Genomic DNA, 17,337 nt, shown 5'->3' with positions numbered 1-17,337 from the left:
CAAAAAAAATAAATGAACCCAAACAAAACAAGTTATTCAGTAAGCATTTTCAAACTTAACCCAGCTGACTTCTATAATGGTAAGCTAATAACAGCGAAGTAGCATGTTTACTTTAGAAAATTGTTTGGTAGGCTATAGGGTAAATAAATCCATGTAACATTCTATGACATCCTTTCTTGCTTGTGATCTAACGGCCGCAATCTGTTTTTTGTTTTTTTCCCCCCATGGTTCACATAATTGATCTGCTTCCTGGAATTATTCATATTTACCAACAGACACTCCTAACCACAGAGGATCAAGCTTTACAGTACATTTAAAAACTGTATGGTTAAAGTGTTGGTACATGGAGCACTTGATGTTTCCTAAGGTATTTGAGAAGCATTACTGATTAGAATAATGTTTCTTTATTTAGGTCTGCTTCTGTTTCCTTGAACCCTGTCGACCTCTGCAGATGGCCGCTCACACTGAGCCTTGTTCGGCTGGAGGTTTCTTCTTGTTAAAAGAGATTTTTCCTCTTCACTGTCGCTACATGCATGCTTGGTTTGAGGGATTGCTGTTGAGACAATAAATGGATACAATCAGCTGGTTTTCCTTAGACTGAAAACTTTGATCCAATCTGACAGTATGATCTGGTTGAATTGTGTCTGTCAAGTGCCTTCAGATGACATGTTTATAATTGGCATTATAAAGATAAACTGAATTAAGCAATGCATATTAGAAAAGTACTTTGCTGTATAACATTATAAATCCAAATCATTTTTAAGGTTCATCCATAGTTTTAAACTCTCTGGACATTATTGTCTCTTTCCTCAGTTTGTCCATCTGGGATTTTGGACGTATACTACAGAGTAATACGCCCATTGAAGAAATAGGTGGTTTTATTTCACGAGAGCCCGCCCACTTTGCCTTATATGGTGATGGTCGGATCGTTGATTGACAGCGGGCAGCAGCTGCTGAGTTGCTCAGACATGGCGGAGGGTACAGTGTAACTGAGGACCAACGGCAGCGTAAAGTGAGTTTTCCAAGCAGTTAAGTTGGCGAGGGGAGCATGAAATGACCCAGAAGGAGAGGAAAATGTGTTCAGCCGACGAGTACGTGGAGGGGAAGCAAAAAACGAGCGGAACCGCTCCATGTTAGGAAGATGGAAACATGTATCGCTGTTTAGTGCAGTCAACAGCCTTGGGCAACAAATATGGCTTCTTGTGCCTTTTTCAATATGTTATAAAATCCGATTTCCCTTGCAACCTAATGCCGCGGTGGTTCCGGCGAACTTCTGCGAGCAGCGGTAAGTTCAGTTCTGGAATCGTTCGGTTCTTCTGATCGGTGAAGATCCGCTCGGCCGTCTGGGGTTAGCTGGGGAAGCTACGGAACTACAGCAGATAGCTATGGAGCCAAAGCACAAAGAGTTGCTAGACCAGTGCCACCAGAACTTACTGGAGTCCATAACAGATGCGGACCGTGTGATCGAGCTGCTGATAGTTTCGGGTACTTTGAGTCAACTGGACAGGTTTGAACTGGAGCAGAACTGCGCGTCCAGCGCCGAGAAAGTCGATCATCTCCTGAAGATGCTGATGAACAAGGAGAGCGACCATTTCCTCGACCTGTGTGTGGCCCTGGAGAAGGCATACCCTGACCTGCACTCTGCCCTGTTCAGCAACAACGGCGGTGGACCCGTGGACCACTCCACTGGTGAGAATCAGGCAGCAACTTCTCATCAACTGAATTCAGAAATTAGCGATCCATGTCGCAGCAATAGCCCTTGAAATGGGAACAATCTGGGTTGCCTGGTGCAAGAAAACCCGCAAGACATAAATCCTGTTTTTTTATTATTATCATCCGCTCGAAATGATTAGAAATATGCATGGAAATGTTGCATATTCTGGTTGCAGCAGCATTGAAAACCTTGTTAAAGGTTAAACCCAAAATCCATGAGTTTTTTATTTAAACAGAGGCTTTCCTAAGAGGTTACTCCTTTGGAGGTCTATTTATTTGCCATTATCCACACCAAAAAACAAAAACAAAAAAACAACGTTGATTATTATTATTTTTTGGCAGGAGGGACATAATAGTTTGTACAATATGTAGTCTGAGTTGTTTCCATGACAACGGCTGTGCTGCTGACATGTTAAGTCCATATCAAGCTGTGCAGGGCTGTGTGCATTCAGCAGAACCATGCAATGCTTGCAAATAGGCTATTTATCTGTTCTGATTAGGACATTTTATGTTTAGAATTGCCTTATTTGTTTTGGGTGTCCTTTTTTTCTAAGAAAGGGGGTTTATATTTAAGGGATTATTCATGCAGACAAGTCCATAAGTAAAAACAAGAATTGAAAATAAACCCTCACCTAAAAAAATATAAGGATTGAAAAATTAACACGGAAATTCAAATTGAAGTAATAAAAAGCTGAAATGATAAACATTAACTAATAAATCATTATATGACCTTTATGGAAAAGCTGATTTGCATAATAAGGTTGTTAGAACCATGCTTTTACAGGAGCCAAAAGCTTCTCCACCTATTTTCTGATAGCCGTACAGCTGAGAGGCCTAGAAACTCCAATCAGACTCTCCTTGTTCAGTTGAAGCCATGGAAATGTTGAGTAAACTAAAAAGGATCTTGATCATTCAGACCCGACACACAACTGTCAAAATTTCTCGGGCTGCAAGATCATATAGTGCCTCGATAAACCAATACCAAAATGTTGATTGTCATAAACCTAAAGCAATTGCAGTCAAATAAACTTGTTTCTTTTTTCATTTGTCAATGTTTGTTCAACATTTGTGAAATCGACCATGCAAACCTGTGTGGTATACATTTTTAAAGTTAAATTCAAGTAATTTTAGTACATAATCTATTGTTGGATATCATAATTAAACAAACATTAAAAGTAATCTTGTCTTTCTCATTAAAATACCGTCTGCAGCTTTAAGGACTCCTATAGCGTTTAAAGTAGACTGCAGGCTGCTTATTTTTAACTTTAGCCTTTTGTCTTATCAATCATATTTTAATCTATTTAATTTTGTAACAGCAAAACAAATTAAGAAACAAAAAAAAAGGCGGGGAACCCTGTTTTTTTCCTCAAACAAGATAGCTTTTGATTGGGAAACAATGAATCTGTGTTTTGATTTAAAGAAGACATCACCTGGAAATCTGATTTTTTTCATGTTAAAATGTATGTGTTGTTGGGCTTCAAGCAAAAGCTTCTGGAAAATCTGGAGTTGTGCTAACCTGCAAAACTCCATCATTCTCCTCTTGGTACTGACATTACATTAGCCTGCCTTGCCATCACTGCTCCCATTTCTATTCCACCAAAAGAGGTGATTCCCGCAATCAGGGATTCACTTGCAGGCACTTGGTTAGTGTTGCTGCCTTTGTAACTTTGTACCTGTGGTGTAGGAAACGGGGAAACAATGGAGAACAAACCGTGGCAAACTGCTACTGTTGCTGAAGTTACGTCCACGTGAACCAACATACACACAAGTCAACTTCTAGTTCGTACTCTCATGCAAAAAAAAAAAAGACGTGTGAAAAGTGACCCAAATTAGCTCTATGTAACTCTTTTTCCTAAAAATTTAGTCTACTTCAGAATGATAATTTAAATTAAATACCAGGCTGTGTTTATGAATGAATGTTACCCTCTTAGGAAAAGTAGGTTTGTCTAAAACACTATATTGCTTTGGCCTGTACTGATTGCAGTGATCACATTTACTTCTACTCCTCAAATACATACAGTATGTTGAGAGAAAGTTAAGGACCCCATTTAATCTGAGCTTCCAAGAGAATATGTGTATTGAATGAAATTGGTTTGAAAATAGAGCCTTGGGGGACCCCAAATGTGATTGATTGAGCAGGATGTAATTGGTGCTGATTTATATAAATATATAAATTATTCCTGGTCTGTCAAATCAGAACCAGTTTATCACTGACCAGTCCCACCCCTCTACTCCAGTCTATTATATTATAGTTATCGAATGCAACACTAAAATCCGATGAGGACATTTGGTTTGTTTCCTGTACTTTCTGCTACTGTCTTCACCTCAGTGATTTTGGTTGCTGTTACAGAATCGAAATCGCACCCAAGTGTAAAAACCAAGTCTAGTTTTTGCCTGCTTTGCTTTTGTCCCAATGACTAAGGCCAGTGAGTGGCTCTCTCATGACTTGGCGACATGCCTCCGGGGCTTTAAAGCAGAATAAGCTTTGAGATCCAAACGTTCTGAATGATGCAGACATATACAATGTTCTACAAAGAATACAACCTTGGTTGTGTGGAAAAAAACTAAATTTTCAAAGGATTTAATGGTTTATTCACGGCTGAAAAAACTAGCATTAGTCTACTGGTCACAAACCTTTGCAGCTTGTGCTGAGTTGGTTTCTTGTCACTCTGCTTACAGGATCACTAATGCTTCCTTAAGCTTTATTACTTCCTTGTATTGAGTGGAGCTGTTGCAGAATAACACTCAGCAGAGTAGATATGGGCCTTCCTTGACACGCACCTTTTTATTCATTAGCACAGGCCCTTGTTGGTGACATGATTTGAAGAAAGAAAGCACAAGTTGGGGGTCTGACTTGTCAGTCTGTGTGGCTATTCACAAGAGGATTATACCCGACTCTTCTTACTCTGGGATTAAACTTTCTCTGTGAGATGATTTTTAATGCATTTGCAGTCATCTGTATTGGTTGCTGTGTTTCTGGCTTACTCCTTTCACAGCTGTATTTTTTTTGAAAAAACAAAATGTTTGTCCTTTTGAGAGAGGGCATTCAAATGAATCTGTTTGACGTATTTTCGTAGGAGCCAGAAGACAAGCATCAATGGTGTACCCTCAGGCAGCAAAACTAGTAGAGAGGGATCATGGGGGATGAAATCCTGGGAGCGGCGGTGAGGCTGTGAAAAAAGGCAGGGTGGGAGAGGAGAGGGATTTTGAATGTGGTGTGTCTTGCTGATAGCAACCTGCTCTCAGCTTGTCCTCGTCTCATGCTGCCTGCCTGCTCTTGTTCTGTGCTTTACCTCCTATGCCAGCTAAGCCTCGTAAGACACGCACGAACACAATCATCCAAAGACACCTCGTTCTGCCAGAGGAAAATGGTGCAGGTGCTCACATTAATATAAAATGATACGAGCCCACAATCTGTAAATTATTAGCTGCAAAGATGGCAAACTGCTTTATATGTTTTCCCTGGAGGACATGCACTCATTATTTAGGGTTGTTTTCAAAGCTGTCTCCCCAAAACAATGAATCTTTGCTCTTGCAAAAGATTTGCTTTGCATATTGGGCAGAAATAATGCATTTTAACCCTGCTTTAAAAATGAGAAGGCAATCTTCCTGTTTTCAGTTTTATTTAAATGCATTTTTATAAATTCAAGCACTAGCATTTCAATTGCATTCTTTGCCTAGCTTTTGTGCTAATATCATTGTACTAGCTGGGCAAGCTTCATGTAATTGTGTCAGTTGAACTTTTTGACCTTTTGTAATTTTATTGGGAACTAAAATGTATTTGGGCCATTGCCATTTACCTAAGGCTACATCTACGCAAAGTCAAATAATGCAACATTTACACTACCCCTCTGAAACTGATCCGTGCCGAGTTCGGACTGAGCTTGGATCAGTTAACCATGCAGATCTTGGTTCCTTACGACCATTTATGCATCATACTAGCACGGTTCCTTGCCTTCTACCAGCGGGTCAACAATACTACAGCTCGCAAGGCGGGAATTACGCAGGGTGGTGTAAATGGGGCTTGAGTTATCTGCAGAGAAAAAGCTTAAAGCCCCATTTACACTACCTTTTTGAAACCGTGCTGAGATTGGTCCGAGCACGGGAATCGAGATAACTGTTGAGTGTAAATGGAAAACAACTGAACTGGACCGTGCCAGACACGACTTGACCGCGCTAGACTAGTACTAGTTCATCAGTAGGGCTCGGCGCTGTTCAGTTCTGGCTCGGTTCTCAGATGAAGAGCGCACAAAATGCTGCCTGACTCTCCGCAAGCTTCCTGAATGTTACAGGCACCATCTTGTTGATTTGCTTGTATCCCTCTAGAGAGCAGTAGTACGTAGATCGCCACTAGGTGCTGAGGAACCGTGCTAGCATGATGTGTAAACGGTCGTAAGAAACCAAACTTGGCTGGGTTAACTGATCCCAACTTGATCCAAACTCGGCACGGTTCTTAGGTTTTTAAGAGGGTATTGTAAATGGGTCTTAGGGGTAAAGATGAAACCACCTGAAGCCGACTCTAATAGGTGTTTTAATACTTATGACATGCCAGTTGGTAGAAGAAAGACGGGGGAATTAGGATGTAAACAATTAACGCAGAAGAGAATAAAAAGGCGTTTGTGTAGACCAAAGACAGAAGAGCAGCAAGAAGTGTGAAATCAAGGGCTGCAACTAACGATTATTTTGCAAATCAATTAATCTGTTGATTATTTTTTTGATTACTTGATTAATAATCAGATAGCAAAAGGTTCCATGAGGAAGACTTTTTACTAAATGAACCCAGGTGAAACTAAAACTTTTTTAGAGGCTCTACACTCTAATTAGTGGTCAAATGATTACTAAATTTGTTCACGATTATTTCAGTAATTGATTAAGCAAATTAATTCTTTCAGCCTTAGTGATATCCACAATACATTCAATAGCTTCTAAAAATAAAAGGTTTTAAAGCGGAAGGGCAATACCAAAGTCCGCTGATGTTCTTTGTTTGCATGCTAAGGGTAGTGGAGGCTGAGTTGGTTTGCAAACACACAACTTTATGGCTCGTTAGTCGTATATGGATGTTATGACAGAGGTGCCATAAGCCGTGGTTTCAAACTTATCCACTTTTGGAGCTGGTTTCAGATGTAGTCAGTTTCGCAGCCGCTTCGTCTTGATGGGACCCATAAGCAATAAAGAAGCTTGTCGTATACACAAACTCAGCTTTGTCTGGATGGGGCCTACAAGCCTCTTTCCCTATGAGTAGCTATATTTCTTTGCATACTAAAAGGACTCGTCAGCAAGACAGTGGAGGGTGATAGGCAGAGGGAGCAAGAGAGATGGAGACAACAGGGCTTTTGTTGAGAAGCTGAGCAGCCCCTAAAGTGCACAGTCAGCAGCTTGCACTGTGTACAGCAGCCCAGGACATAGGGCAGTGTTTCTGTGTTGGGGGGGTGCTGTCCTCCCTGTCAGCAAGTATCTGTCCTTCTCTTTAAACCACTTTTTTCAGACGAAATTAATTATAACCCTGCTGCTCTTTGTCGCAAGCAAGACTTTTAAATAATTTGAATGTACTCGGCTTGTATTTTTCCTTAGTCGGTCTCAGTTTATTTCAGCGCCATTTACCTTGTCACCATAATTTCTTTCCCGTCTTTGCACTTTGCACCTTCCTCAGACTTCAGCACCTCAGGGCTGTGTTGTCATTACATAGAGCCCATCAGATTATCAGCTGTTAGAAGATATTCTGATGGACACTTCCTGAAGGATGGTCTAATTACTTTCACTTGTTTAGTGCAGCTGTTTCTGTTTTTCCACTTGCATTTAGATGTATTTTAGGCCTATCTGCGGTTTATGTATCGCTCTACAATAAATTAAACCAAAATGGTGAATACAAGGCCCTGATTGATTTGTTATATTTGGTATGTTGCCACATTGCAAGTGTTGAATTCCCTTTACTATATGTACGCCAGTGTATTTAATCTTATTTAATAGAGTGGATTGAGTTTATATTTAGGTGGGAAGTAAATTCAAGATAAGGGGCTAGCATTACCAGTGGGACATGCTGTGGGACAAGGCATTGGTCAGGGCTCCTTTGGGGTCCTTCAGGAAGGACCCCAAAGGAGCCTTTAGTTTAGCTCTGCCCCCCCGAAAACATCATAGCTGAAGGAACTCTGCACTGATATTGAAATCATCTCTCATTGAAAATAAATGCTGCAGCTAAAAATTCTTTACTTTTTACTTCTATACTTTTATGGAGGGAATTTTGAATTTTTAATGTTTGAATTTTCAATGCAAAAATCTCACATACGATTTCAATGCAAGCCATCACTGTTTGGCTCCCCAGTTGGCAACAGTGGCTGGTATGGCGTGTCTGTTTAATAATGAAATCTCTCCTCACTGTTAAAGGAATAGTACACCCAAAACATGATTAGCCTTCATTTTCTACTCACCCCCATGCTGAACAACACTCTGGAGTACTTTTTTGATATCTCAAATGCATCTGGAGATCTGGGAGGCTTCTTGCTGTCTGCTGACATTCAAATAATGGAGGTCTATGGTGCCCGAGACTGAAAGGTCCATAAAAGTCCACAAAAAACGTGTCAATATTCCTCCATACTGCTCGTCCAATTTATTCCAAGTGTCCTGAGTGGGTAGCATCCAGAATTTACTCGAAACGAAGTCATTTAGAATGTTTTTAGAGCATAAACAGTAGTGTATAGGATTTCCTGAAAGCGCGCACCTGCGCGTTCACGACGCTACGGAAACCGCGGCAGACCAAACCAGATGAAAGTGCGCATTCAACGTCTGCTCTGCCGATAATGCAAGCGTAGAAGAAGAAATGTGCTGTTTACCTGTGCAAAGAAAGAAACAACGAAAGAAAAATGTCTGAGGACTTCAGTGTTGAGGAAGAGCATGAGTTCCTTGCCGAGCTGAATGCGCACTTTCATCTGGTTTGGTCTGCCGCGGTTTCCGTAGCGTCGTGAACGCGCTTTCAGGAAATCCTATACACTACTGTTTATGCTCTAAAAACATTCTAAATGACTTCGTTTCGAGTAAATTCTGGATGCTACCCACTCAGGACACTTGGAATACATTGGACGAGCAGTATGGAGGAATATTGACAAGTTTTTTGTGGACTTTTATGGACCTTTCTGCCTCGGGCGCTGGGCACCTCCATTATTTGAATGTCAGCAGACAGCAAGAAGCCTCCCAGATCTCCAGATGCATTTGAGATATCAAAAAAGTACTCCAGAGTGTTGTTCAGCATTGGGGTGAGTAGAAAATGAAGGCTAATCATGTTTTGGGTGTACTATTCCTTTAAGTTGCATCCTCTATGTTGCAATTAATGTAAAATGACTAAAACCAAAGTTTCTACATTCAATAGCTCGACAGTTATAAAATATGAAAACCCAAATCTATTAATTTTATGATTTACTCAGGAAACAAAACATATAGCTATTCTAAAACAATCTTCATTTGAGGATCGTTTTATTTTTCAAGCTGAAGTGAACTTGCTCATTAAATTGGCTGCATGCTTCAGGCTCTTTTAATTGCAAATTAAGATTAAAACATCTATTTGGCTCCTGTTCCTTCACAAAGCACAACTAATTCCTCGCCTGATTATAAAAACCCAAAGCAGATGGCAGTATAACCATATCTTTAATGCCCTTGTTGAAAACATGTTTTAAGTACTTCAGTCAAAACAGGCAGCCAACCACCTACCATCCCAGAATTTCCTGGATTAAATCAGCTCTACTGCAACCTAAAAGTTAATGACAACAGTTTAGCTGAAGAAAGCTAGTTTTTTCCACTCACTTGAAGCTCCTTCTGTATTCTAATGAAGGACATCGCATGCAGTTCTTTTCCTTTGGATAAAGTTTGAACCGACCCGATCTTACTGCAGTGGTGGTTTTGTTTGCTTAAGATCTCCTTCTAAACCAGATGTTGCCACTAATAATGTCTAAATTAGTGTATATGTTTTTAAATTTAATTTACTGTTGTGAACCAAAGTGTTTGAAATCGGTCTAAGTTGGTGTCCCCAGCCTCTTTCTGATGGGCTTATTGGCAGACGGAGAGTAAATGCGCGACATCTAAATTCAGAATGACCCACTTTTTATTGCAGGTCCTCTGAGATACTGATATTTTTCATGTTTATATTTCAATGATTGTAATATTTTAAGGCTTTTGAACCCCTATTCCAAAAGAATCCTGATTAGTTTTTTTCATTATATAATCTGATGTTAGATTTTTGCTGCTTACTGGATATTCATTCTACCCATCTGTAGGATTGTTTTTTGTGCTGATTACATTCCCTTGTCATCCTGATCTCTTTGTTATTGTCCTTTAAAGTCCTTGAGCTCTTTTCATGGAAAGATACTAAATCATTTCTAAATAAGCATGGTTTCCCTTCTGTAATTAAACATGGTTGGAGTCTCACAAAGATTTATATTTTTGTTTTTTTGCTCAAGCAAGCCACTTGGCTCTGTTTTGGTTGTGTTTGTGCTAGCTGCAGTATGTTACACAGCATTTGGAGGACATGTTGCAGACATCTTTCACCCTTTTATTTCTGACCCTTGGAAGAGGCAAGCTGTTCAGTGGGAAATTATGCTTAGTTTATGCTGAGCTAGGCTGCTTTGCATAGAGATAATAGGTTGGACTTGATAGGAGCAATTAGCTTTTTTGGGATTATAATGCTGCAAAGCTGTTCTGACCAGTTCATTGGACTCTTTTTCTCTCCCTGTCACAAATGACTTTCACAGATCTAAAGCAATCAGGAAAAGGCTCTAAATAGATTTTCAGTGAATAGTGGGCGATATATATATATTTTTTTATTTGGCCAGAATTTGAGAAGAGAGTTAAGATGTGTAGCTCAGAGGTGCGAGTTAGACAATGTGCTAGCTTGCCTTCAAGTTCCCCTGTCTTCTAGAGTCATCATATAGTTGTCATTGCGTTTTTGGCTAAGCACAAACTCTAGAAGGCAGATGATCAATCTCTCAGCCGGTCGGTAAGGTTTCTTTGGCTCGAAGCCCAGAATGTTGGTCAGCGGCTGCTGTTCTGGAGCTTAGGCCCACTCACAGTTTGCAGTAAGACTCACAACACAGAAAGATGCATCCAATAACTCAGCAATATTTTAGGATTCATTGTTAAAATTTGCTGCTAAAACATTAAAAGGTTGCTGTCTGACCTGACATAAACAAGGGATTCATGTCACTGCATTTAAATGTGAAATATGTTAACACCTTTTAAAACCATCTTTGCAAACATTCTAATACAAAACTTGTTAGTTACTGTATGTTTCTAATGCAATATACGGCGACCTTATTTAGCTTATTTGAATGCAATAGACTCATTGGTTTTCAAAGAAAAGCAGCAGTAGTAGCCCATTATTTAAAGGCCATATGGGTCCTGTTTCACACCTTAAACATGTTAAACACGCTGCAAGAAAACCAAGGAATTTGTTCTTGCTTTCGAGGAGACAAGAACAAGAAAACAGGTTTGTTTTGCCTCCAAGTATTTATATTTCACCAGAAGCTAATTTGCTAAATTCCTAGAAAGTCTTGTCTCCTCTAGCTTACATTTCATCTACCAAAGAAAAGACAACAGTAGAGGAGGCCTTTTTGGGGATCGATGTGGAGGAAAAGAACAAAATGCTTTATATTGGTTAGAATACAAATCCGATAAATCTTTAGATTTTTTCACTGCCTCATTCAGGCTATTGTCAAATTATACGTTAAATAACAGTTCACTGCATTTTAAAACTTGATAAGTTGAACAAATGATTTGAGGACACAGGTTAAATTTATTTTTACACAGCAAACTGGCTTAAATTAGACTAGAAAAAGTTAAATCTAAATCTTTTATTAAGTGAACAAGGGTATTAACATTTTAATGTACTGTTTTAATCTTTGAATTTGACCTAAGATGAGGAAGTTTTCTACATTCACATATATTTCTTATTTATATGTCAATTTTACATTATTTCTTTGATGATAATGAAAATATAACTCTATTATGTATTTCTTTATCAATCATGCATTAGCATGGTTTTTATTTTTATAAGCAACTTTTCAACTTTTGAGATATGTCATCTTATTAGCCTTTATGTGGCAACGTTTAACACATCTCATTAACCTTTCTAATGGCGCTGCATTACAAGCCACACCCACTGTCAGCTTATCAGCCAATGGGGTCTTATTGTCAAACTCTGCATAAGGACTTCCTCATTAAATTTAAGTTGTTCCTAATTAAGTTGGTTAATGAATGCTTAATTAAGGCACACATATTTCAGACTGATCCATAGAGCTAAATATACTTTCAAACATAAGAAAATGTTGCACTACCTCTATTCATTTGAGTTAGCATAGTTTATATGAAATAAGTTTTTTAAGTACTTTGTAGAATTAATTACTTATTTACAGCAGCCTCACAAACAGGTGCTAGAAAAAAAATAATGCTTAATTTTATGAAAATTATATATTTTCAATAGCAGTTTGTGCTCAATAAACCTAGGTAATCAAATCTGAAGCTACAATATTTTTGTAAGAATAAGTGACCATCAAAAAAACTAAAGTTGTTCAATGTCATCAGAGCTTAAGTCTTTTTTTGTAAGCAGCCTTCTTTTACAAAACGGATCATTTATTTTGTTCTTCTATTTTTTAAGCCCAGTGTTTAGCTCTAATCTGACTTTGAAGTATATCAGCCGCTTTAGAAACCCCATCCTCTGCGCTGCTTTCCTACCAAGACCCTGGAAACGTGCGAAGCAGACACATCATTCATGCCTAAAAGGGAAGTGTGTGAAAAATGGCTTCTATCTGTCTATAAATCCTCTATGCTCAAGATATGGAACGTACGTAGCTCTCTATTGCCCTGCGTAAATTGTTATACAAAGTGATATACACAGAATATAGATTGAAAATGAGGGATAAAGGAGCACCGTTGCTGACTTAGTGCTCAATCTTTCAAACTGCTTCAAGCTGAGGAATAGGAAGCAATATTGAGGAAAGATTTGTGGGACTGAAACGTTGCTAATTTAAAGTTCATAATAGCTCCCCTTTAAGAATTTACCTTGCTTTTGGCTTCATATTGCCACAAGATTTAACTTCTTTTCAATAGTCAGTGAAATGCATGAATGGTTTTATGGCAGGATGAGTGTTGATTGGATTTGCTCCTCTATTGTTTAAAGGGTCTGAAACTACAGATACAAAATAATTTGAGTGATATTTATTATAATGTGTATGAATTCTGTAGATTTATATAAAATTTTATGTTTTCTTTGTGATTTGCTTTAAAATAGAACCTGGTGAGATCCTGATATACTTGCAAAGGTTTAAACACTGGCTTTTCCAAGAATAAAAAAAACCTCTCTTATTTAAACCCACTGCTTCTCTTGAATGCAACTGTATGTTGTCTTAAAATTTCATTGTATTTTTATTTTTTGGAAGGGAGCTTAAAATAAATTTAGTCTAACCCAGGAGAGAAAGGTTGGAGCCACAGTTTGCATCTTTTTGTGATTGTTCTTAGGCTCTTTTCCCACCATTGCAAAGTCAGCTTTCCTCTCATCCACGTTCTCCATGGCAACGTGTGCCATCTTGCTTTATGAGCTGGAGCACATAATCTGGTTGTCTGAAGCTGCTGTTGGTAGTATAGCGCACAGTTACATTGTAAAGGAGAGTAGGCAACGGATGGGGGGGGGGATGGAAGCTCATTGGTGGATCAAACACACTTCTGACCTATTTTGATCACAATAAAAGAGCCCTTGCTACCATTGCCTCAGGTATTCTCACCTTAGATGGTTTCTGTTATAACTTGTAACAGCTCCTATTGAAGCATCCTGAGCTTTAAGTAGCAAATAATTAAATTAGTTTGGTCCTCTCTGTATCATCCTCCATTTGTGGGGTTAGATATGATCTCCCTTGTTATAGCTTCATATTATTGATACCGGTGAATGTTCACCAATGATCAGCCTGCTCATTTCTATCAATGATAAAAAGGGCTCTCACCACTGACTCCTCCATGGCCACAGAGAGCCACTGTGTGTCTTACATTAAATCCATACTGTATTTATTGTTCTGCATAGTGTCCTGAATGATCTGAGATTGTTTAGTAAACGTCGTGATGCGCATATTTATCCTTAAGGTTGTCCCAGACGTGCGTAGGAGTTAAGAGCTGTATTTCGTTTGGTGAGTGCATTTAGTAGTGGAGATTATTGGGATTTATGAGAGTGGTTTGTCTTTTCTAATCACACAATAAAACATTAAACAATGATATTTTTTTAGAAAGGAACTCATTGATCAGCAAGCGATCAGAACTGGACCCTATTCTCTACAGCTGCTCTCCACTGTGATCAGGAGATCCTTTTCATTAATTAGATAAAAACAAAAAAATCTTACTGGTTTCATTCTATGAATGTATAAATCAAAATTATACAACAATGTGCTGATTTTGTTTTCATGCATTTTTGGGAGAGTTTTGGATCCAACTTGCCTTTTATTAGCTGTGTTTAATCTACTGATTTATTTTCTTCCCGCCAATTGATGGAGAAATTATAGTTTTTCTCAAAGAATCAATTTTAGATTGCTTTCGAATCAACTTCCACCACAAAATAAAACAAATGATTTGCACTAAACACGTTAAGTTTGAATTAAACTGAACGCTAAATTTTTTCTTCTAGCATGAAAGAGTAAATCAAATGAAACCATTTTATAACAATTACAACAACATTATAGATATATATATTTTTTACTGTATCCATTCTGGTACTCAAATAACTTGGATTGTAGCTTTTTCATGATTTTACCAAAGCTTTCCAATTATCCTAAAGCTTTTTTTTTTTTTTTATTAGAAAGGAAACTAGTAAAGACATTACTTACATGGAGAGGCTGAAAGTATATTACAACTTGCTAATATTTAGTACACCCCAAGCAGCTCATTGCAATATTGATATTGCACACCATGATATTGACATAATGAAAAATTTGTTGTATGTTATTCAGTAGTGTTTCCAAAGAAATACAAACCACAGGTTATTAATTGTGTCATTTAGATCATCCTGGCCATGGGTGCCGTCTCTTCAGATGCCCATCGATCATCACCCTTGTTCTCCTGTGTTGACATAACAACAGATATGTTGCTGTTGTACTTAAAGCACCCCAGTACTTTAAAAACCCGGTTTGTTTTGCAGGGGATGCATTTCTCCTATCTGTTAGAGTCCATAGAATAAACAACAAACACAAACAAAACACAAGCAACTGTAAAACAGAAGGCAAGACCTCAGAAAAAAACATAGAAATTATGCTTAACCCAAAAGCCTGATCAGTGCATCTCTAGTGATAGTTTTTTTTTTTTTTTAAAAGATTAGAGTAGGAAAAATATACTTTAAAAAAAAAAGCACTGAAGGAATGAGATAAATGCAATTGCCTAGTGAGAGTTGAATCTCTCTGAGCGTGTTTAAGCCCACGCTTTCCTTGTCCTCATAACTTTGCCATTAGGTTGCCCTCAAATACACCGCTTGTTTTTGTTTTGTTTTTTTTGGATCAGAGCTTCACTGAATGCGTCTGTAGGATATCATGAAAAGGTTCACCCTACAGCTAAGCTGACCTCTCAGTGGCTCACAACATTGTCAGTCACACACCGGGTTCAAGAAGTCAGATGTTGCCATTAAATCCCACCAAAAAGATAAGGAACATCGTTTTGCATAGATGTGCTGATTGTAGAGAATCACTGCCGAGCAACTCCGCAGTAGTTCCCCGCATGTCTGGTGGAACAATATGCAATCAAAGCTGTGCTTTAAGCACTTTGCAGAGCAGAAGGGTTGAGCGTCAGACCGGGAATGTCAGAACATATTAAAAGCCTTTATGCTCGGCTCCTCTCCTCCTCATTCTTGCTTCCCCTTCTAATATACAATTCTTCCTTATCTTTTCTGGGACTTACTTAGGCTATCTCTTTTCATCCATCCTCTGCTTGTCTGTGCCTTTTCTGTCTTTCTCCTCTCTTCCTCTCCGTCTACTGGCCTTAAGATGGAGTGGCTCAGTCAACAGAGCTCATAGTTAATTAGGCCTGGCCTCGTCACCCAGGAGAGCTGTAGCTAAAGCCAGTGGGAAGCAAGGGCAGAAGTAGAAGTCAAGAACTGTGGCTGTCAAACTGTGGCTTGCTTGTCACCGATGATGCTGGCCACCATTTCATCTTTTCTTAAGTCTTGTTTTTGGTTTTGTTTAAATACAAGCATATGGTTATTAGTGAGAGCTAAGCTAATTTCAAGCTCAATAATCTTTAGTAGTCTCTGTTGACCTGTGTAAAAACAGCAGGATGAAATGAAGGGTTGTGGGTCTCAATTTCATCCTGAATTTTACACATAACTTCACTTGGATCGACTTAACCCTCAGTGATCTCTGGGTTGATTTGAATGATTTTTACTTTTAGGAACTCCTATGAGCCAAGATAGCCATGTTATGTACCATTTTCACAAGATGACACAATTTCTAAAAATTGTGCTGTATGCGTCCCTTTAAAAGTGTAATTAGATCATAGTATATATTTTTTAACCATATCTTTACAATTGTTTCCTTATTTTCATGTGTCAGTATGGTGTGGGATTTTGAGGATATTGCACTTATCTGTGCTAAACTACAGGCTCTGCATGATGTGGTGTATAATCCTCTGGTGTAGTCAAAAGAAATTGGGATGTTAGTTCAAAAAGCCAACCACCTAAATGGAAAAAATGAAGTCAGAATTCTTCTAGAAGGGCACAGGCTCAATGAATACTCATGTGAGCAGCTTTATTTAAAACACAGCAGCGTAAACTTCTGTCCATGTGCATTTTTGACTGTGCAGATTCAGTACCGCCAGACCTCATTATGTCATACAATCGTGTACGCTCCCCCTTTGCACGTTCACGACTTGCTTTCCACGTGCCCATGGCTTCTCTCCTCACTCAGTGTAGATCTGTTTCTGATCATTCATTTGAACTTTTATCTTATTTTCATTTAAAGGCAAAACATAAGATACAACTTCTGTACCTTTTTTTTTAAAAATTGGATATCCCGAGCTAATCTGCTGATGATTTTAATAACAGTTTGAAAATTGTCATTTAACCTGGCTGGAGATGGAGAAAATGGACAAATGACATTTGATTTCTGTCCCAAAATTCCATAGAAAGTCTCTAGTACTACAATAGTTAGACTGTGCAAAGATACTAAAACCTTACTAAATATGATCCAGCCATTGTTTTTTTTTATTTGGTTCTATTTATATAGCACCAGTTTACAAACAGATTGGCCAAGAGTTTTCCATGTAAGGAAACATAGCTGATTGCTAAACGCTGATTTATTTGATATGCTCCTCCTGGGTGAACATGTAGCACAGTAGACATTCACTTGACTTGGCAGCAATCTCTCATATTGACCATACATGTGGCTACTGTGGAGAGTATTTACTCCTTTTTAACAGCACAAAACCTTCAGCAGAACCAGTCTCAGTGTGAACATCTGTCTGCCAAGGGCTGACTAGGGTTTCAAAAAGAAAGGGTGGAAAAAAAGACAAAGCAGGGAACCATGCTTGAGGATGTCATGGTAAACAAGCTCCACTCACAGTTAACCAGATGAGCACTATAGCAGTCAAAAAGGATGAAAGAGAGCACATACTATTAGCCAC

At 38.6% G+C, this 17,337-nt stretch overlaps 1 protein-coding gene across 3 annotated transcripts in view; it reads left to right on the top strand.

The window, feature by feature from the left end:
- Positions 1-946: 946 nt before the first annotated feature.
- The window catches only part of LOC107094188 (disks large homolog 5-like), a 49,069-nt gene continuing 32,678 nt past the window's right edge, over positions 947-17,337 (top strand). For 2 of the 3 annotated variants that reach the window (XM_015389841.1, XM_015389766.1), the window contains exon 1: positions 947-1,689. In XM_015389841.1, coding sequence (XP_015245327.1) covers positions 1,386-1,689 — 304 coding nt within the window. In that variant the 5' untranslated portion in view covers positions 947-1,385. The remainder of the gene's footprint in view (positions 1,690-17,337) is intronic. The other variant, XM_015389687.1, reaches the window with a different exon arrangement.

The sequence above is a fragment of the Cyprinodon variegatus genome, unplaced genomic scaffold (assembly GCF_000732505.1).
Source record: "Cyprinodon variegatus isolate N-32 unplaced genomic scaffold, C_variegatus-1.0 Scaffold1, whole genome shotgun sequence".
NCBI classification, from domain to species: Eukaryota; Metazoa; Chordata; class Actinopteri; order Cyprinodontiformes; family Cyprinodontidae; genus Cyprinodon; species Cyprinodon variegatus.
The sequence above is the reverse complement of the archived record's forward strand: the minus strand, read 5'-3'. Positions and strand labels throughout refer to the sequence as shown.